The 23412-nt window shown below is 39.4% G+C and overlaps 1 protein-coding gene across 1 annotated transcript; it reads left to right on the top strand.

Moving 5' to 3' along the window:
- The first annotated feature begins 259 nt into the window (after positions 1 to 259).
- On the top strand, positions 260 to 22057 carry LOC129248798 (uncharacterized). Its single transcript, XM_054888414.1, has 2 exons — positions 260 to 823; positions 21821 to 22057. The coding sequence occupies exons 1-2, from the start codon at positions 260 to 262 to the stop codon at positions 22055 to 22057; spliced, it is 801 nt and encodes a 266-aa protein (XP_054744389.1).
- Positions 22058 to 23412: the final 1355 nt, after the last annotated feature.

The following is a 23412-nucleotide window of genomic DNA, read 5'->3' as shown; positions in this document are numbered from 1 at the left end:
GAGTATCTATTGAGTATGGCTGAACACGCAAAACGCTTGTCTTATTTATGCCTCTCACAAACAAACTAAACATGGTATATTGCTGAAATCGTTAATACGAGGGTGGATTGATAAGTCTTTAGAATTGCGACATCTATCGGTCATTAATTTACTTACTTATTGTGATCGTTAAAAGTGAACTGTCAAAAGCGAGCTGTCATAACATATGGTACTTTTTTGAGAATTATTTTTGCAAAACACTATTGTATTTTTATTAAAAATGGAAAAAAGTGAACTTCGTGCTGTTATAAAGTACTTTCATTTGAAAGGTTTAAACCAGAAACAAATTATTGAGGAGTTTCAGACAGTATTAAGGGAACATGCACCCTCAAATGCAACAGTTTACAATTGGGTAAACGAGTTTAAACGTGGTCGGATAATCACCAAAGATGAGCCACGCTCTGGGAGGCTAAAAGAGGTAAAGACTCCAGAAACGGTGGAAAAAGTGTACAAAATTGTCACACAAGATCGAAGAATTAAATTGAGAGAGATTGCTGACATTGTGAACATTAGTTATGAACGTATGCATAACATAATACATGATGAATTGGGTATGAAAAAGCTTTCAGCAAGATGGGTGCCGCGTTTGCTAACTCCTCTGCAAAAAATGAACCGAATGTCGACTTCAAAAGTTGGTTTAGACATGTTTAACAGAAATCCATCGGAATTTTTGCGTCGTTTCATAACGATGGATGAAACGTGGATCCACCACTATACACCAGAGTCTGAAGAACAGTCCAAACATTGGGTAGAACGGGGCTCAAGTGCTCCAAAGAACGCAAAGGTCGTTGCATCAGCTAGTAAAGTTATGGCATCTATTTTTATGGGATGCGCAAGGTATAATTTTCATAGATTATCTTGAAAAGGGCACAACCATTACAGCTGAATATTATTCATCTTTGTTGGATACATTGGACCAAAATATTAAGCAAAAACGGCCACATTTGAAGAAGATGAAAATCCACTTTCATCATGATAACGCTCCTTCACATCCATCTTGGAAAACGAAACTGAAGAAAAATTATTATTATTATTATTATTATTTTTTATTTAATATCTCGAATAATAATAAAAAATAATAATAATAATAAATTAAATAATTACATTCCCTCTTTAACATTGTTAACATCATATTTTAATACAGAATTTTGTAATACAAAATTTTGAAAGCAGAATTTTAGAAAGCAGAATTTTAAAAAAGCAGAATTTTAAAAAGCAGAATTTTGTTTTTAGAATTTTGTACATACAGAATTTCGACACCAACCCGAATTGCTCCCTCATCCGCCATATTCGCCAGATTTAGCTCCCAGTGACTTTTTCCTTTTTCCAAATATGAAAAAATGGCTCGGCGGAAAAAGATTTGTGTCAAATAGTGAAGTTATAGCTGAAACAAATGATTATTTTGAAGGTTTTGAAAAAACTTATTTTAGAGAAGGAATAAATATGTTAGAAAAGCGTTGGAAAAAATGTATTGACTTAAAAGGAGATTATGTTGAAAAATAAATCAATTTTTTGTTAAAAAACCAATGTCTAGTTTTTCATTCTAAAGACTTATCAATCCACCCTCGTATATCTTCGAGACGAATGTACTAACATAAAAATAATAATAATCGAAAGTCGAATGCACGTAGCCCGCGACATTTTTAAAATTCACCTTATTTTTTGAACACACCTCGTATATATACATAAACACATATATAAATTTTACGGCAAATTAATTTTTATTAAATCTAATTATTAATATTGAAAATTTTGAATAAAAAATCGCGCGAACTCTAAAAAAGTTCGTTTAGGTTTCTCTTCCAAATTATTACCATGGGTTTTTATATGCAAAAATAAAATACATACGTCGAAAAAAGTGGATATGTGTATATACTATGTATGTACGTATTATATTTGTCCGTGTCACCCGAGTCTGGCACACTGTATTGAAACAATTTGTCCACCACCTACTGTCGGTTTGGCATTAACATATCCATGTACGTACTATATTTTGTAAATTTCTTTCGTATCCAAGTTTCCTTATCACAATAAGCCAGAACATCTATCTTAATTACGCTCTTCACCAAGAGATGGCACTGTCCAGTAGCACTTGTCCGATAGATGTGCCCAATACAAGTAGATGAAATCAAAGAACGTAAATACTGTACGCTCTCTTTTTATCCGAACTATATTAAGCGATTTTGAATTTGTGCGGTTTGTATTGGATGCAATAATTATTTATATAGGATTGTTCAGGAAGTCTTCAAAAATTCTGGAGCTCACACACTTTGTTCCACTCACATATACACTTTGTGGATATAAAGGACAGCTAGATCTACCTTAACTCTTCACATTCAAATCTCAGTGATTTGTTTTAGAGTGAGCTTTAATACATGATAAGTCGCTATTATATCATTCTGAGTTTCGCACGGAAAGGTATAAACTACTTGTTTTGAAATTAAATTTTATTTTAGTTGTGTTTTGTTTGTTTTTATAATAAGTAACGAGTTCCAAATTTGCTGATTTCAAGTCGCAGTAATAAGCAGCTCATTTTAATAGCGTCTGAAACGTCTAAAGTGAGTGTCGTAAAGTTTTATTTTCATTAGAAGAGGTTTTTGCTTTCTCAATATCGTAAGTCTAAATTTTTCTAATTTCTTTTCTAAGATTTTATTTGGCTGAATGGAGAAAAAAAACATCAGAGACAATAAATTTCGATGGAAACGAAAATTGCAATTTTATATCGCTTAGCAAAAGGAAAAGGCGATTGGAAAATTGGAATACGTATTCTTACTTTTTCAAGGCAAGTAAAGTCTTTTAATGCGAATTTTTATATGCGCTTTTCTATAGAACGTATCCACCACATAAAATGAGACCTTACACTGTTATAGTACTTTATCGTAAACTGCACTTAATCAGTTTTGTAAGTAAACATGTTTGACGTGACAAAAAGCCTTTGCGAATGTAAGAAATACTTGTTTATTATTCGTGTTTGGCGGTGTGAATAAGTTTTTGACACGTTGTGAAGAGTACAGATGGTGGCGCCATCCGAAAACCGCTACTTTTTTTTTGGCGAATTTGACAATTGAGCCACGATAGTATAGAAACTAGACAAACCTTTGTGTGCAAATGTATGCACCCGAAGATATACATATACGTATGTGCACGATTTTTCCTCTTTTTTGTTTGCTTATTTTCTATACTGTCTAATTCACTGTACTAACTTCTTTTTAGCTTAACAAAGTTGTCATGAAATGTGCATACGTATGTTTACATGCATAGATACAAACATATTTATGTACATTTATTTTGAATAAATATGCCCAAAGTTAAAACGTAAACATTCAAGATAGATGGAAAGAGATTGCGCCCATCAGAGAGTAAGTACGTGACGTCACATTAGTCTAGTTGTGCAGTGTACCCAACTCTTTGCTCTTTGCAATAAATTTAGTACTTTGTGATGCTACTGATGCTAATTCAATAAAAATTTGGAGTTTTCTTTTCTCTAAATGGGTATTGTGGTAATTTTTTATATCCTAAACTAGGCAGCACTGCAGTTGCGAGTGAGAAATTTGGCTGCTCAAAAGTATTTGCTGCGTGGGCGCAAATGAGCGAGAGGTTGAAAAATCTCGCTTTGATGCGGATTATTGCGAGATGCTCGTCCGCCGGAGTGAATAACAGTACTTGGCGACCAAGCCTTTCCCCACTATAAATCCAACACTGAATTTGCGCTCCTTTACATGACAGCTGTGGTAGACGTCGCACCCGGACATTCCAGCTGCATGCCCTCAAATCATAGCCATTAGTTCGTTTGCAGGGGTCGTCATCAGAATAATTAGTTCTCATCCGAGACTTTGTTTTGTTTTATGTAATATAACCAAGATTAAAATCCCCAAGATAAAGTACTTCATCGGCGTAATTAGCACTGTCATCATCTCTGAAAATTAAATTATATCTTAAATGTAATGATATAACACCACTAGAGAGAGATCAGCTCTTGTGGTAAGGATGCTAGAAGTCGTCGAAAAACTCAGACGAATATAAATTATTATTCAACCAAGTTTCAGTAATGGCTATAAAAGGGGAGTTATGGAGTAATAGTGTTAATGCGACGCATAAGGGAGTTGTTTGAAAAAAAAATACTAATTTACTAACTGTTACGATGACATTGGAATTGGTTAGTTGCAATTGCCGGAGTTTTTGAAAATTAATATTAGTTTTTAATTGAACTTTATTTATGTAATTATAATGACTCGAATCCGCCGAGTTAGCTCATGGGGTCTATGAAGTGATAGAATTGTGAGTAAATCTAGCTTAGAAAATGCAAAAAAGACGTACTAATAAATACTACATATGTCGGTACATAATAAGATCTAATTGTTATATTCTATGAGTTCAATAATTTGGTGATCGAACCATGGTTAATTGGTTAAACATACCTAGTTCCGAGCATAAAGCTTTATTACACGGATGAGATGTAATGAAGTTCCTTGATTTACCAAAAGGTAATATTTTCTGAGCTCGTTGTTTGTTTAACTATTTATTTTAACGTGTTTTGTCAGGTTTATTGTTTAAAAAGCCTTAAAATGTTCACACAAAAACTTTACCCAGGGATTCCTATTTAAGTATTAAGCAGTACACTGTTGAAAATAAAGAAACGTGGAACTTTTTGAACCAATTATAAGTTCCTCCTCTGAGGATTTAAGTTTAGAAGCTTATACATAACACAAAATGAAAATTTCATCAATTTTATTTTTCGGTATTCGCAACTCGTTAAATCTTGTGTGCAACTTACATTCTGTCAAAAAAGTAAGTAGGAATTGTTCAATAAAACGCGAAATAATTGTTTAATCATCAAAATTTATTTTGCCTTCAAAATAGGGTCCATTCGATGCAATACACATGTGCCAACGATTAGTCCTTTTGAACGCATTTGAAGAGATCTTCTTCAGCGCCTTTAGCGAATTCTCCTTAATGGTCTCTATCGACTCAAAGCGGCGTTCACGAAGTAGCAATTTAAGTTTTGGGAAAAGGAAAATGTCACAGGAGGCTAAATCCGGTGAATAAGGTGGTTGTTTGATGATATTCGTCCAGTTTTTGGTCAAAAAAGTGTTCACAATATGAGCCTTGTGAGCCGGTGCGTTATCATGGGAATCCATGAGTTTTCTTTCCACTAATTGGGCCGTTTCCTACGCACATTCTTTCTCAAACGTCGCATAACTTCCAAATAATATTCCTTATTTACCGTAGAATCAACGAGATCCGAGTGCACAACACCATGATAATCAAAAAAACGAGTAGCATGACTGTTCACTAGACAGGGCTAGTTTACTGGGGCGGCAGCCCTTGGTCGGGAAAAACCCGAGTCATTCCGGTAACGTAGAACCGGCTGCCATGGGAATGTCCACTCTCATCATCCCTGACAAGTGGAAAGCAGGGAGAAACCTGGGAAACCCGCCAACCAAGGGGAATCTTATCATCCGATAACTCTCCTTTTCCCAGTAGTGAAGACACTTGAAGCCCTCCTACTCCCACTCTTCATAAAACACCTGGCTCCAGCCCCACATCAGCAAGGTTTCCGACGAGTGCATAAACCGCGGGCTTAACCAAAACAGCCCCTGCGAGATGACTGTCCTAGTAGCGTTGGACCTGAAAAAAGCTTTTGATACAGTCAGCCACGCTACTATATGATATTTATCCGTCGACACTCCCGCCAGGGCTGAAGAGGTGGTCCGCAAACTACCTGAGCGGTCGTCACTCGGCAGTGATCTTTCGAGATCAAACATCAAAACAGAGGAAGATTAAGCAAGGTGTACCGCAGGGTGGTGTCCTTTCACCCTTGCTGTTCAACTTCTATATTTCGAAGCCCCCCCCCCAACCACCAGAGGGAGTCTCCCGACGGGAAATGACATCGATGGTCTGTGCTCCAAAGTGAACAGCTACCTCACCGACTTTTCTCGATTTTTCACTGCGGGGAATCTTCAACTTTCCCCCGCTCAATCCACGGCGACCCTCTTTACCACCTAGACAAAGGAGGTAAAACTGTCCCTCAGGGTAAAAGTCGATGACACACTAATTCCGAGGGTAAACAATCCCAAAGTTTTGGGTGTGACCTTTGACAGTTTGCTCTCCTTCTCAGTGCATACAACCGCAATTGCCACTAAGATCCAAAATCGCAAGAAGGTCCTCAAGTCGCTTGCCGGCAGCACTTGGGGTAAAGACAAAGAACTGTTGCTATAGGCATTTAAGCCGATTGGTCGGCCGGTTCTAAGATATGCTGCGCCTGTCTGGTCGCCTGAAACTAGTGACACGCAGTGGATAAAGCTACAGACTTGCCAAAATACTGCCATTCGGACAGCGACCGGTTGCCTCCTGATGTCCCCTATTCAGCACCTTCACAACGAGGTACACTTGCTCCCTGTAATGGAACACAATAAACAGCTCAGCAAACAGTTCCTGCTGGGGTGCTGCGAGATCCAGGACAAAACAGACAGAAATCTACTCGACCAGACAGTATTTAGACAGTCAATAAACGACATTCACCGGGAGACCGTCATCACCTTCTTAAGCTCCCGCCCTGTGAATGCGGCAATCAGAGACCAACCACCACCTATTGCAGATGAAGAGCTCCAGCTTCCCCCTGAGACACGCGTAACATTGGCACAACTACGTTCTGGATACAGTAGCAGGTTAAACTCCTCTTAACCAGAATTGACCCCGACCTACCAAACATATGTCCGGCATGTGAAGATACTCCGCTCGACACGAACCCCCTCTTCACATGCCCCCTTAAACCTACTCGTCTAACACCCTTCTCCCTCTGCACCCAACCCGTCGAAACAGCATGTTTCCTGGGCCTATCCGTAGATGATCCAGACGAAGACGACCGGTGATAAACCCTACTCTGACGGGGTTTCTATTACTATTAAAACAACAACAACAAATTAGCATGACTTTCACTTTTAACCGACTTTGACGTGGTTTTTGGGTTTCAGTTGTGGGGTTTGGGTTGTGGATAGCGCCATTCAGCCGCCTGTTGACTTGTTTGTATGTTTAAATCATATACCCACGTCTCATGACCTGTTATGATGCGCTGGATAAACGTTGGGTCCGAATTCACTTGCTCAAGCATGTCTTCAGCCACTTTCTTCCCATGCATTTTTTGAAAGAAACGTTTCAACATCTCCTGCCCAACTAATGGTGTAAAATGTTGCGAATTGAGATGCGCTAAGGTCACGAGCTACCTCGCTCAAACTTAACGGATGGTTTTCCCCCACCATTTCCTTGACTTTGTCGACGTTTTCATCCGTTGAAGACGTTGATGGACGACCAGGTCGGGGCAAATCTTGCGCGACTTCTTTGTCCTCTGCAAAATTCTTATACCACTCGTAGACCGGTGTTTTTGATATAGTCGTCTAGCCATAGGCTTTCTGAAACATTTTCAATGATTCGGCATATGACATCCCCTTTAAAACACAAAATTTAAGACAAATTCTTTGTTCGATATTTTTATCCATAGTGAAAATCGCAGAGCACACCTGCGGCTGACTGATATAATTGAATGCCAAAAACAAGCTAATTGACAGATCACGCTCAAACTCTGCGACACTGTAGATGACAGTGGTACCAACATTCCAGCAAAAAAAAAATTAGATACGTGTAACGCGCGCGTTTTAAATGAACAATTCCCGATATTTTTTTGACAGAATGTAGTCCAAGCATTATAAATACATAATATTATAATACAGCATTTTTTCCTACACGTAGCATATTTGTACAAGATTGGAGCGAAATTAGTATGTACATTTTTACCGAGTTTTACTTTTTACTATTTTGCTGTTTTTTGTTATGTTCATTATTTTTATATTAAGGCGATTTTATACAAAAATTAGAAAATTTCGACCAACATCATTAGTTTTATTTAGAAATTATAAAAATGACAATTTTATAGCTTATTAAGTTTTAGTATAACAAAGGGCGGTCGCCTTAGCCGAATGGATTGGTGCGTGACTACCATTCGGAATTCACAGAGAGAACGTAAGTTCGAATCTCGGTGAAACACCAAAATGAAGAAAAAAGTTTTTTTCTAATAGCGTTCGCCCCTCGGCAGGCAATGGCAAACCTCCGAATGTATTTCTACCATGAAAAAGCTCCTCATAAAAAATATCTGCGGTACGGAGCCGGCTTGAAACTGTAGGTCCCTCCATTTGTGCAAGAACATCAAGACGCACCCCACAAATAGCAGGAGGAGCCCGGCCAAACAGCCCAAAAAGGATGTACGCGCCAATTATATATGTACATATATATAACAAAGGGCAAGTTTGATGTTTAAAAAAAATACTGTTAATTGGTTATGATTGTTTTCCTTGAATAGCTAGAGTTGTTTCGCGAAATGTTATAAAATGCTAGACCTCAGTACGAACCAATCAGAATTGGATGAAGTTTTTCCCATTGGTCATTCAAAAATTAAATGATGTCAATTTAAAAGTAAAGATCAGCCAGAAAAATTTACAATAATGCAAAAAACCTGTTTGTGTGGAATACAAATGAAATGTAATAATTTATTTGTATTATTATTTATAATACAATATTTTTACTCTTATATACTAGTTATTTATATGTTTATGACTTGCAAGTTAAACTTAGTATCAATTTTCCTAAAATATTGTAATATTTAAAAAAATAGTGCTAGGATTAGGTGAAAAACAAAAAAAAATCCCAAAAAAAATACAAAAAAAAAATATTAAAAATTTGCTTGCTTTCTTATATCCAGAGGGAACACCAATTTGGTCTTTAGACTGAATCAAAACTCATGTTTTCCTTAGTGGCTTACCCTGGTCGATATTGAAAGTTGGCATGATGTGCAATATTGTCACTAAAGCGTTTGCATTAATTTAAATTTTTCGACGAGTTATTTGTAATAAATTTGTATGGACCTTTTATAAAGAGTTTTTTAATAAGAGGTGTTATTTTGATATTCAAAGAAAAATTTTATTTTTTAATATAAATGATCAGATGTTTATTTCATTATAAAGAAAAAGGTATGCCGTTAATAGTGGAAAATAACGTCAGGCAAATGACAACCACGACCACGCTTACAGGACAATATCCTTTTCATAAAATTTTTCATAACCGAATTGCAAAGTGGCTGCCCTATGTCCTCGATAACCTCATCAATTCCATGTTTGAGGTCTTGAATCGACCCTGGGCTGTTGGCGCATACCTTCTCTTTCACGTGGCCCCAAAGAAAAAAGTCCAAGGTGTTAAATCACAAAATCTTGGTGGCCAATTGTAATCACCTCTTGCTTGTGTGGTACATAGCGCCGTTTTGATGAAAATAAACGTTGTCCAGATCGATACGAGGGGTGCCTTTTATATGTCGGGATTTGGCAACCCTGGTGTTGCAATCTGGCAACTGACAGCTGTATCGCAAAGTTTGACATTTTGGAATTAAATCGTGAACATTTTCGTGCGATTATTTTTTACAACTTTCGACGTGGATTAACTCAGCAACATTGCATGGACGAATTTAATTCATTTTTTGGCGATGAAGCTCCATCAAGGGCCAGTGTTTATCGATGATATGGTGAATTCAATCGTGGTCGTACGTAAAAAACAAACTAAGAGGTCAACGTTTTTCGACACCTGAAGAAGCGGTTGCGGCATTCAGAATGCATGTTTTGGAGGTACCTCATTCAGAGTGGCAAAAGTGCTTCGACAATTGGTTCAAACGCATGCAAAAGTGTATAGATCTTCATGGAAAATATTTTGAAAAACAATAAAGTGATTTTCGATGATTCAAATTTGTTTTTGTTCTCTAATCCCGACATATTAAAGGCACCCTCGTACCATCCAATTCCGGCCATAGGAAATCGTTAATCATCTCTCGATAGCGCAATGCCATCACTCATAACATCTGTTATTGGAAAACCCTTTACTTTTTGCAATATTTCAGCAACAATTCATGTTCGAGTGCTTACAAATAAATGCAATTTTCGGCAGCTCTTTTCAGTGCTACTGACATATGTATGTATGTTTACTTATACAGTTGCTTCAATTATTCGCCACTCACTAACACATGGCGAATCAAAGGCGCCTATAGTTATATAATCATATTTTACAGAATTTTAAAGTTATAGAAAGGATCTCGACTAAAACTTGTTTTCAAATGACTTGTAATACGCTTCGGTTTCGTCAAAGTCATCGGCCGTTTTTAGCAGATTCTCTGTACTTTTTATCACTTTATTCTTAGAATATTACAACTTTTGACAGCTGAAAACAGAAAAGAACTCGGCTAAGTTTTTGACATCATGTCATAACATGTAATTAAATTAATCAGAAATTACCCAAATAATAATGCTCTTCAGTATCTTCTTGGTAACCCTGTATAGTAGGCCGGGTCGATTTGTGGGGAGGCAAAAAAGTCGCCCATTGGTCTGTGAAAATCATATTCTAAGGATCAAAATAAGAAACTTTGCCGAAGGAACCATACCTCTAAAACGAATTATGATGTCCCCCAATTTGGGTCGAACCTTTTAGTTTCTTTTCTCATGTAAAGACCAAAAATGGTGATATTTTGAAATGATTGTATGGGGAACCCCACAGGGGAGTTCCAGGGAGTGTGCCATTGGCATGGGTGGATCGGCCGTCTAAAGTTAGTGGGGGTCGGTCATACATTTGGACTCGATTGGAGCACTCTAAATGGGTCAAAGTGGGATTTTTCGTTCGACCCAAATTGGGGGACATCAGAATTCGTTTTAGAGGTATGGTTCCTTCGGCAAAGTTTCTTAGTTTGATCCCTAGAATACGATTTTCACAGAGCAATGAGCGATTTTTAAATCGACCCGCCCTACTGTATAGTGCTTGCACCTTTGTGTTTGCTTAATAACTGAATTTTCTGTTCACATTACCATAATTCTTAACATCAATCTTTTAATAATGAACTATTTATTTTATATTGAAAATAAAACATACTATGGTACAAAGTTTTGTAATACAATGTTTAAGTGATAACCTTTTTTCAACACATTTTTAGGTATGTACATGAAGAAGTGAAAATATTATTGAATGTTTTATTTCTTTTATGCTTTACAATATTATTTAGTTATGTGTATATAATGCTGAGACATGGGCGAAAAATTGGGAATCGGCCGGAATCTAATATATTATATGTATGTATATGCACATAGTTGTTTCTCGTCAATTGATTTGGTTAGATGATGTTATCTATTTCTTTATTAATGGGACGATTTTACTTTATATAATTAAGTCTAACTCTTATATATTTTTATATATACATATAAACTACATAAGTTAAACATTTTTTTCCCACAAAACCTAATAAGAACCAAATTTATTTGATGTGAATCTAGCGACTAATACTTAGTATGGTATGTGCAAGTACACACGCGATATTGTACATATTACAAAAAATATCAGATGAAAACTATCACACAATTTTACTACTCGACAATTTTCGGCTTAAAATATCATTAATATCGAGAATCACACGTAATAAACACAAGAAATTTATAAGCAGACAGAGAAAATAAAAAGATGATGTTATTAAAAAGCAGAGAGAAAGCAATGTAGTTACAAAACGATATATGTTGCAAACATGCATGTATGTATGTATGTACATTCAAACCATCGGCTGGCCTTTGAGATATTTATATAACTAGGCGCCTATAAGAGTTTCATGCTCATTAATAATAATATATAGTACAAGTAAATTTCTATATAGAATACGTATGTACGAGTATTTACGCATATACAGTATACTTGTGTGCTAAAAAAAAATTTAATAAAAAGCCATCTGCCGTCCGGAGGCGATATAGGAGGGTTCTGGATTTATAAAACAACATTAAGATGTGCACAGCAAATAGGAGGAAAAGCTCCCCCTAAGCCATTTAAATTTGTATGTGTCACACCAATATTTTTTAATTGTCTGGTGTTTTTTCCGATTTTACTCCAAGGGTATGTTAATTTTTAAAATCCATCAATTAAATTTAAACCCAGCAACAGTTAAAAATGTCTGCGTGATAAAGTTTTGAATTAACTTTGTATGGAAAATTTCTGCAAATTATTTAAAAAACAAGTATGTATGTATATAGGAGGACGGTTCCATATGTAGAAGTCCACGCAAGTGGGGAAAGTTACTGATCGCCATTCACTTGGGAGTGGCCAGGACGATTCTTCTGCATATGGTTCAAGCAGCTCACAACTTCCGGTATTAGCCTGGGTAGCTGGGTAGCTTCCGAACACGAAGCATCCCAGGATAGCTGGTTGTGCGCTGGGTTCGGGACCCGCTACTTAAAAATCCCTATCAATGAAAAGATATGAGAACTTCCTCTACCGATGACGACCCCTGCAAACGAAATAAAGACTACGATTTCGGGGCATGCACCTGGAATGTCCGGTTCCTTAATGGAGAAGGTGCCTCTGCCCGGCTGGTTGATGTCTTCGTGAGAGTAAAAGCTGACATCACTGCCAATTCAAGAAATGCGATGGACGGGGCAAGGCAAGAAAAACATAGGACCTTGCGCCTTCTACTACAGCTGCCATGTAAAAGGGCGCAACTTCGGTGCCGGATTTGTTGCGGAAGAGAGACTTCGTCGCCAGGTAGTTTTAACATCTCGCTCATTTGCGCCCACGCCCCGATGGAAGGGAAGGACGATGCGACTAAAGATTCTTTCTATGAGTGCCTGGAACGTTCCTATGAGCGCTGCCTCCGCCACGACATAAAAATCGTGCTTGGCGACCTCAACGCCAAGGTGGCAAGGAGGGAATTTTTGGTCCCACCGTCAGAAAATTCAGCCTACACAACGAAACATCCGGAAACGGACAGAGGCTGATCGAATTCGCCGAGGCTCGAAACATGGTAGTCTGCAGCACCAGATTCCAACATAGTAAGATACATCAAGCTACCTGGCTGTCTCCTGATCGAAAAACGTGAAACCAGATTGATCATGTTGTGACAGATGGAAGACACATTTCTAGTGTATTAAACATACCTACGATCCGAGGACACCACATCGACTTCGTTGCAGCCAAACTGCACACACGCCTCTGTGCAGCAACATCGAAAAGCTGCAATCACAAACACCCAGAAGATTCGCCATTCGACTCTCACTCCTGCTCTTAGAGAGTACCAACAAACCAGCAAGCACGAGCAATGGAGCAACAGTTCTCGTTCTCTACGTACCGCCGCCGAAGAAGAAATCGGATTCCGGCAAGCCCGAAAAAAAATTGGTACGGCGCGGAGTGTCATGCTGCCATCGAAAGAAAAGATGCTGCCTATAGAGCCACGCTGCGATCGGGCGCAGCGCGAGCCATGTGGGATCGCTACCGAGAGCTAAGAAAGGAAGAGAGACGTATTATCAGTAAGAAGAAACGAGAGGCCAAAATACGTGAGTGCGACGAGCTTGAGATGCTGACCAATAGGAACAACGCCCGAAAATTCTACCAGATACTTCTGAGGCTTACAGAAGGTTTCAAGACCGGGGCGTTTTCCTGTAAGAACAAAAAGACCGACCTGGTGACAGACATCCAGAGCATACTTAAATTATGGAAGGAACACTTCTCGAACCTGTTAACTAGTGATAGCTGCGCATGTCACAGAGAATGTGAAGATCCCGGAATTGTCGTTCCGCTACCCGACCATGACGAGGTGAGAACAGCGATAACGTGACTAAGGAACAACAAAGCCGCAGGCGCCGATGAACTGCCGGCTGAGCTAATTAAACAAGGCGGCGAGTAATTGGTAAGTTGCATGCATGAGCTTCTATGCAAAATATGGTCGGATGAAAGCGTGCCTGCCGATTAGAATTTAAGTGTGCCCTGCCCGATCCATAAGAAGGATGATCCTGCAATCTGTGCCAATTATCGCAGGATTTGTCTTTTAAATATCGCCTATAAGGTTCTAGCGAGCGTATTGTGTGAAAGGCTGAAGCCCACCATCAACCAACTGATTAGATCTTAAGAATGTGGCTTTAGACCTGGAAAACTCACAACCCATATTCACAATACGCCAAATCTTGGAAAAATCCATCAGAAGAGAATCGGCACCCAACACCTTTTTGTCGATTTTAAAGCTGAATTTGACGGTGCGAAAAGGAGTTACTTATATGCCGCGATGTTTGAATTTGGGATCCCTGCAAAACTAATACGACTATGCAGTACCAGCAGCGCCATCAGAATTGGGATGGACCTCTGCGAGCCGTTTGATACCAAACGAGGTTTTGGACAGGGTGACTCGCTGTCGTGTGACTTCTTTAACCTGATGTTAGAAAGGATCGTATGAGCCGCAGAACGTAATCGCTCAGGTATAACTCTCAAGTCTGACTTGTTGCTGCTTTGGTGGGAGATCATGCGCCTGTTGGATCTTGTAAGGCTTGACTTTGAGATCATTTTTCAGTATGCGGCGGATGCTGCGGCCAGATACTTTCAGTTCTTTCGCTTGATTGGCACTTCGTCGGGGATTTCGGTCAAGTCCCTTCTTCACTTTTAGAACCATTTCACATGACGTTGCAGTCTTTTGATGACCTCCTGCATGACGTTTCGCGAAGCTACAAGTATCATTCTAACTTTATTTTCTTTAAGGTGCTGGAGCTCATAAACAATCGCTGGTTGTGATTTTCCAGTCAAATATAATGCCATCATACTATTACGTTTGTAATCTACTACTGATTTTATTTCGCGTTTACTCTCGGCAAAATGCTTCCGCGCTTATAAGCAATACTCTGGACTGTAATTCAGCCAACTAACAGACTGTTGATGCCCGTGCATCAGCTGTGTAAGTGGTTTGAACTTGGTTACACTCCGAGTGCCGGACCCTGTATATTCCCTCCATTTTTACCCACGTAAATCCTTTTTCAGCTCTTTGGTTGGGCATATATCCACCAAACGATAATATTTCCGCCTTACTGGTTTCATCTGCGGTCCAGTTATGCGAATCTGTGTTTTTGTATTGCTCCGACAGAATAGCCGCATCTAGTTTGAGCTCAGCACTCGTTGCACTTGCAGTGATTGAGACTCAATTGCGCCTCCTGGAAATGTGGGCACCTTAAACTTCCTGCTGCCTGAGTTCCTTCACTTCGTTTTATTAGCGAAAGAGGCAGCCATATGACCAGATACCCCTCACTTTCTGCACAGCCTGGTTCGGTCTGTTTCTGTACACCGTATGGCCATGTGGCCGTATTCACATCAACGGAAACAACACTTGGGCCACGAGATTGCGCGTAGGCGACATGATACCCAACCTATTTTGATCCTCTGCTACTCGAGTACCTTTTTGGCATCCCCGGCTGGAAGGCTGATGAAAGCTGTTTGTGTAGCATTGTAGGCCGATTTCCTGTTACTTGCTGCTTCCGGCTCTCAGCTACGATAAATCGTAGACTGGAAACCCGTCCTTTCTGGCTCCCTCCATTCATTCACTTCCATCACATTCACATCCGAATGATATATGTATACAGTGAAGAGTTACCATATGCGTTTTTGTTACTACGGTTGCCGTTTCTTTCGGCACTTCTGCCACTGCTGCCTAGGATTCACTAGAGCTGTTATCCATTCGCTTCTTAAGCTCAAGAAGTAGTTCGCCTGTGCCCGTTCTTCGGATCTTTTTTAACGGCTTCCCCTAAAGCCTTCAACGCGTCGCTAGACATAACGGTACGGAGGATTTCTGGATACAATTTGCCCTTCTTGGTTGTGGTAATGACAATCGCATCTGACTTAGGACTAATGGTCGTCCTTCGCTTGTTTTAGTTGCTTTTGACAAGCTCCACGGTTCTTGTTTTCTTGGGGTTTGTGTATTTTTGTGTGTATGTCACATGTTTTTCGCCTGGCGGTGCACTAAGGGCTGCGAAATGCCTCCCCTCGTCAGCACTCGCCCTTGGTCTTTCCGCTGATTGAGGTGCATTTTTTTTTTGCCGCTAGCCGCGGTCCTGAACCGTCTTGTTTGGGGTGATGTGCCTTTGTCGACTCCGCATCCGTGCTGCTGATGGTCTGCGTAGCTTGTGTTCGCAATTACGCTTTTCGCTGCTCTTTTGCTCAAGCATCTTCGCCTTCGTATGTATTTGCTTTATGTTCGAGGCCAAATTTTTGATGGCGAGGAGCACGTTCAGCTTATCCTTTCAAAACTCTAACATCGCATTAATATTTACCCCTAGCTCTTTCATTTTTTCTTGCAGCGTCGGCTTGCATAGTTGGTACGTCGGAGTTTTGTCAATAATGGTCAAGGAGTTGGGCTGCTACTTTATTCACTCGGCGCTGAGATATTGCGCTACTGGTGGTGTCAATAGCCCTTGGTATATTTTCGGATGATCGGGAAAACGTGTTCCCTGCGAATGGGCTGCTGATCACCCTCTCCGCTCCATCTACTGTTGTTGCTGCTATTGGTGCTGATGTGGAACTGGAGCCAGATGTTTCGTGGGGAGTGGGAGTAGGAGGGCTTCAAGAGTCTTCACTACTAGAGAAAGGAGAGTTATCGGCCGATAATATCCCCCTTTGTTGGCGGGTTTCCCAGGTTTCAGTAGTTGGAGCACTCTCCAATGAGAGTGGCCATAGATGGTTGGTGTGATACCCGACTCCTAATGGACCCAGGGTTTTCAGCATCAGCGTGTTAAGTTCGTCAGGGTCAATAGTTTTTGATGCTTGTTTGTTGATGGCCCCCTGAACCTCATCACAGGAAAAAGCAAATGACGCTCTGTTATTCGGTAGTTTGTGCAGCCATTTGGTAGCACGATGGATCTGATAATTATCGTATAGGTAAGTATTTCTCTTCTATGTTCTGTCTTATAATTTATTACCCTTTGCCTTCAAAATTCACATTTGTACATACTATATATATTTTATATCATATTACATACACCAATATCATACATATACCTAGATAAGTAGTACAATGTAAAGCCGAAGGCCACAGTTGCCAGTGCTTTAGCTATAAAGTACAGGGTGCGCCATCTTTTATGTCGGTTTCAAGATTCAACGGCTTTGTTGGTGTGGTCATATCATCCGAATGGATACAAATGCCCCAACTCTGAAAGTATTCGATGCGGTACCACTAGGTTACGGTGGCCGCCTTGTAAACTTATATATGTGTGTATAAGTAAGCATGTATGTACGTGCATATCCATACATACATACATATGTATATCGTTCCGTATTTTGGGAACTTTCTCAGGTTATAGGTTTTACAAGCTGATTTATATAGTTACGTACACATACATACGTGTACATATGTATGTATATGTACAATGTAAATACGCGTACCCCATTTTTTCACCACGAATCTGTGAGTACATACAGATGTGTGTTTGTATTGTTGTGTACAGAACAGGTAAAAGCTGTTGAATTCTGAACTATGTGGGTCATTGCTTTTGTAAAATTTAATGCTAATGTTAGAAAAATTAAAATAATACAGTTAATAAATAAGGTTCATTATGCCCCTTCATTTACTCGTCAGAAAAGGATTATTTTCACAACAAAAGGTATCTTTACATAGGTCGTGCATTAACGTGAGTATGTGTGTTTTAAAATTGTAAATGCTAAATATTTGTTAAAGGAAAAGCTATTTGTTTAGAGCTGAAGTCCTGTACAAATAGAAAATGTACATATATGGCAGAAAAGTAAATATTGGACGCAATGCACAAATGTGGATATGTACGTACATATGTCAGTTGCACCTTAGAAAAAAGGAATGTGAATGGAAACGGTCTACACATACATATGTATATGCATATATAAATGTAGGAAACAAACATATCGTATTGTCTATAACATACTTGCACATAAATATATACTCGTACACGTGCAATAATCATATACATGTACATATGTATATAAACGTTTGTAAATGTATCATAAACGCAAAATTCGCAAATTCAGTTTGGCATGTTTACTTTTCTATAATATATACACACATATGTAAGTACAAAGGTGAGGACATAGGTGAGGCAATTTAGCAAATAGAACATTTGCCATGTCCTTGTACACGTGGGCATACACACATATGTATGTATGTAGGTATGTATTTCAAGACGTAAGTTAATTATAACAACTTACTGTCGTTTTCAGCATTCAATACTTTTATTATTGATCGAATTCCACTAAAAACTTTAGTTGAGTCAGTAGTCAGTCAGCGTAAGGCGATGGTTCGTCATCAAAAAATACGTTGGCGCGTAACCCACTCCCCGTCACTAATTTTTTAGCTTGTTTTCATGTATTAAAACTACTACTACACACAATTGTTTGTAAAGTGGGCCAAAAACATGCAACAACACAGTATGTTCAATAAATAACAGAACTTTTTATTTAAATCATGGAACACGTAGAGCTATCTATTAAACTTTGATCACATTGAAAAGGTACAAGCGGCAGCTTTCAACCTCAGCCAACTTCATGTAAATCATTTGACAGGTTAAAAAATTACGCGCCTTTTATTGACAGTATGTTTCGTGCTTGTGTCGTAAAAATACAATGGCAATATTAAATTCTGTGTTAAACTTGGAAAAACATTTAGTGAGACGTACGAATTGATGCAAAAAGTTTATGGTGATGATTTTTTAGCTCGTTGAAATGTATATAATTGGTTTAAATGATTTAAAAATGGTCGTGAAGATTTGAATGATGATGAAAGACCTGGTCGTCCAGAAGCAAGTAATTGTGCTGAATTGGTGGAAAAAGTCTGCGAAATCATTGCTGTTGACGGAAATTTCACTGTAAGAATGTTAGCTGAAGAATTAAATTCATCTACTGGTACTATTTGGAAAATTTAAACTGACGATTTGGGTAAAAGAAAGGTTTGTGCGCGCTTTGTTCCACACCAATTAAATGAAGATCAAAAAATCGCTCGTGTAGAGCTTTGTAAAGACATCATTTCAACAGCTGAAAACGATCCAGATTTTCTTGATTCGATCATAACTGGTGAAGAAATATGGTGCTTCAAATATGACCCTGAAACTAAGCGTCAATCTGCAGAATGGAAGACGAAAGGGGAGCCAAAAGCAAAGAAATTGCATTTTCAGAAGTCAAGAATCAAAACAATGTTGATCACGTTCTACGATTCCAAGGGTATTGTACACAAGGAATTTGTTGCAGAAGGTCAAACTATTAATGGAGAATACTATTTACAAGATTTACATCGTTTGTGGTCAAGAATTGTTCGTGTAAGACCTGAATATCCAGCTGTTTTTATTGCATGATAATGCACCACCTCACAAAACCAAAAGTGTTCGTGAATTTTTGAAGCAAAAATATATAAAAAACATATATGTGTCATCGACCACCCTCCGTATTCTCCTGATCTATCACCATGCGACTATTTTCAGTTCCCTAAATTGAAAACTGCCATGAAAGGTGCGTTTAATGATGATATTCCAGCCATTCAAGCAGCCGTGACACAGGTGTTAAAGAACATTCCCTTAGATGACATAAAAAAGTCCATGCAGAAATTGGTTGAGCGTTCTGAACGTTGTATCGAGTTAAATGGAGACCATTTTGAATAAAAAATAACTTTCAAACACAGTACGATACGTGTTTTATTCTACATCTGAAAAGTTATGTTATTTATTGAACATACTGTGTATCACAACAATCGGTTGAAACTCATTTGACCACATACGTGAATGTACTTATTATAGAGATGTCTCAATGACAGAAACGCATGGTATTTTGAGGGGCACTCCACACCACAGACATATATTAATTTTTCATTAAAAGTTAAGAGCAATATACTCAACTGGTCAAATTAAACAGCAGTTTCGGAAAATTCGTTTGTAATCAGGCAAGCTACAGACATTTTTTAATATGACCATAATATTATATTTGAACTTTTTCTATTTACTTCTCATTCCATTTATAAATCTTTCTTTTTAAATTATTTCACACTTCGTTACTTATTCAATAAAATATAAAAATATCATTCCAAAACAAGTATGCTAAATTCAATAGTGGCTTAGAAAGAGCAAATCATTCAAAATTATATAGACATACATACATGTATGTTGTTGCATTTAGAATACATATGATATAATATACATACATATGTATATTGGTTCAGACATATACAAGGTGGCGCAAAAGTAAACTTGCGATGTTTTTTGGCTGTAATTTAAAAAAAAAATTAAAAACTTTGATTCTTCTTGTGGATTATATTTATTTGGTCTTTTAATTTTTTTACATCAAGTCGAGAATACGATGTCATGTAAATGGCGCCGCCACAGTTGATTGCCATTTGAGCACTTTTTATGGCATTTTCCATCACTTTGGCCAAAACTTCCGGCGATAGGTCCTCACATTCTTGACGGATATTGTCTTTAAGAGCTGCAAGAGTCGGAGGCTTGTTGAGATAAACCCGCGACTTCAAAAAGCCCCACAAAAAGAAGTCTGGAGCGGGAGATTAGGCGCCCGGGAAATGCATCCTTCAGCATATTGGTTGTGGCACGTGCAGTGTGTTCCGTTGCACCGTCCTGTTGGAACCACATGTTTTCCAATCCCAATTCATCAAGTTGCGGCAAAAAGAACTCGTTGATCATTGCTCTGTAGCGCTCACCATTCACAGTAACCGTTTGGCCCGCGACGTCTGCGAAGAAAAAAGGTCCGATGACTCCTCCAGCGAAAACAGCACACCACACAGTGACTTTGAGCGGGTGTAATGGCTCTTCGTGGGTTACACGCGGATTTTCAGTGCCCCAGAAGCGTAAATTTTGCTTATTTACGTACCCGCTAAGATGGAAATGGGCCTCATCACTCATGATTATTTTTGATGAAAAATCATCTTCCTCTTGGTGGTGATTAAGGATGGCTTGAGCGTATGTTAGACGCGATTGGCGGTCAGCAGCTAACAGCTGATGCACCGTCTGGACTTTGTACGGAAACATCTTCAAATCTTGTACCAAAATTCGCTGTAAATACCGTCGACTCATACCCATTTGCGTGGCACGTCGTCTAGTCGATGTCGATGGCGCTTCCATGACATCCTCGGCTACAGCAGCAATATTCTCTGCATAACGGCTACTCCGTGGTCTGCCACGCCTGGCAGCATCTCGTGTTGTGCCAGTTTCTTCGAGGCGAGCGGCTAAACGTCGCAGTGTTTCACCAGTAGGCGTTGGACGGCGAGGAAATCTGCGACGAAATTCACGTTGTGCCAAAGTCACCGACCGATTATTGGTCAAATAAGTAGTCAGTAATATTCCGCGTTCTGGAGCAGTGTAGCGTAACATTGTTTATTAACGTGTATTTCGCACGTGTTTACTACACAAATGTCAAAACAGAACTGACATTAGGGGCCAGTCGCAAAATTTATAGCATTTTCTGATAGGAGGATTACTTTAGCGCCACCTGTTACATATGTATACGGAGCCGCGGCCATTCTACACTGTTGCGGAGACCCGCTTATTTAATTACGCAGTCTACTTATTTAAGTTATTTGTCGTTATGTTTTGTTCTTGTAAATTTGCTGGTTCTTATTTCTCCAGTTTATACATAAAACTACCGTTTTGTAAACCGAGATGCGTTTCTCCACTTTTCTGGCTGCGTATATTAATCATATTATTATATTTATAATATGTACATACATATGTACTTGTTAATTTAATTTTTTATAAATAAACGGAATCAAGCGGACTTGTGTATAGATTGGATCTTGTTAAATTCGGGCTACTAGATCGGCGACAATTCTTTTTTTCGCGGTATAAATTGAAACCAGGTTACGGGAGATCTGTACATTTTTTATAAACTTTATTGCGCAAAAATTGTTTGTTTCAAATTTAAACTTTTTTCTTTTTTATACTGAATTTATGGCCAGGTCACCCCGACGCTCAGTGTTCCTGTGCCGAATACGACTTCGTCAGGATCCAGCCGTGGTAGCGAAGCGCCAGCCACCTCCGTCACGGCCAGTGATGCACAGACCGCCCCCAGTGTCACCGGAGCCACTACTAGAGCAGCAGCAGGTGTCGTTTCACGCCAAGACAATACGGTTGTGGCTCTACAGAAGAGCATAGCCATGCTGGAGAGCAGCACTTGTAGTAATAAGGGAGCATAAATTGCGTCAACGAGGATGCGCCAATATCGCCGCCGGGACTTCAGTCTCACATGTAGGAAGACCAACAACTACACAGCCTGGAACTGTACAACTGTCAGAGTACCAGTCGTCATCGTTAACTAACTGCACAGTGCCGCTGCAGCGGATTACCGACACCCGTTATTCGCCGACGTTATTTGTAACAAGTACCGGCGTTGTCAATATGCTAGTACGGCTCGACGACACCAGCAAGCAATGCTGCTTCAGTCAGCTCAGTCCCAATGCTTGCGCTATGCTTCTCCAGCACAGATTCTGCAACCACATGCCAGTCGAGCTACCCAGGAAAATGCAAAATTTGCCGGATTTCTGTGCAAAGCCGGAATATTGGCAAATATTTTTTACAGCTTTCACAGAATCCACGGTAATGTATGGGTACACCAATTTCGAAAATAACCAGCGGCTACAGAAGTGCTGGAAAAGAAATGCGCGTGAAGCAGTTAAGTCACTACTCATCCACCATAACAACGTCGGTAATATCATCGAACAATTAAAATTCAGATTTGGTCGTGCTGAACAATTGATTCGTAGCCGGCTGTCGCAGGTGACGGAAATTGCACCCATTTCGATAGTGAAGCTCATACCGTTTGCAATAAAGGTTAGTAATATTTATGTGTTTTTGCAATCTGCCGATGGTGGTGAGTTACACTTGATGAATCCTCGCAGCTCGATGAGTTTGTTTCGAAATTACCCATGAGCAAATGTATTGAATGGGCAAGATTTGCAGCGTTAATGCAGCCATATGCCACGGCGAAGCATTTTAGTAATAGGCTCACTAAATTAGCCAACGTTATTTGTACCGTCTGCATTGAATACCGACAAAGAGAGTCGAAATCCCGCACTGTTTTGCACACAGTCGAGCCGCAACGATCGTCGAGGTGCCCAATTTGCGGGGGCAACATAAGCGCGTAGGTTGAGCGAGCTTCCTGGAATATTCCGTCCCAAGCAGATGAGCCGAAGCGAAAAGGTATCGTTTATGTTTTACTTGTCTCAATTTAGGCCGCAGTACACGCGATTGACAACGACGCAAGCCATGCGGTGTTGGGGGATGCCGAAGTGTGCATCACAAGCTTTTACACGAAACAGGGGACAACAGCAGCAATTTGTCAAGACAGTCTACATCGCCCCATGCATATAATAGGCCAACTTATAGCATCAATGCACGTTCCCTGTACTGGCTTACAACAACGCAGCATTCACCTCATAACAAGCAGCCGTCATAAGATTCGGAACCAGCAGTTCCAAGATGCAGTTCCGTCAACAGCAAGCTTCTCTTCCGTATCCTGCAAGTTACGCTATATGCGAGCCAAAGGCGCGTC

The sequence above is a fragment of the Anastrepha obliqua genome, chromosome 5 (genome assembly GCF_027943255.1).
Source record: "Anastrepha obliqua isolate idAnaObli1 chromosome 5, idAnaObli1_1.0, whole genome shotgun sequence".
NCBI lineage: Eukaryota > Metazoa > Arthropoda > Insecta > Diptera > Tephritidae > Anastrepha > Anastrepha obliqua.
This window is presented reverse-complemented; position numbering and strand designations above follow the sequence as displayed.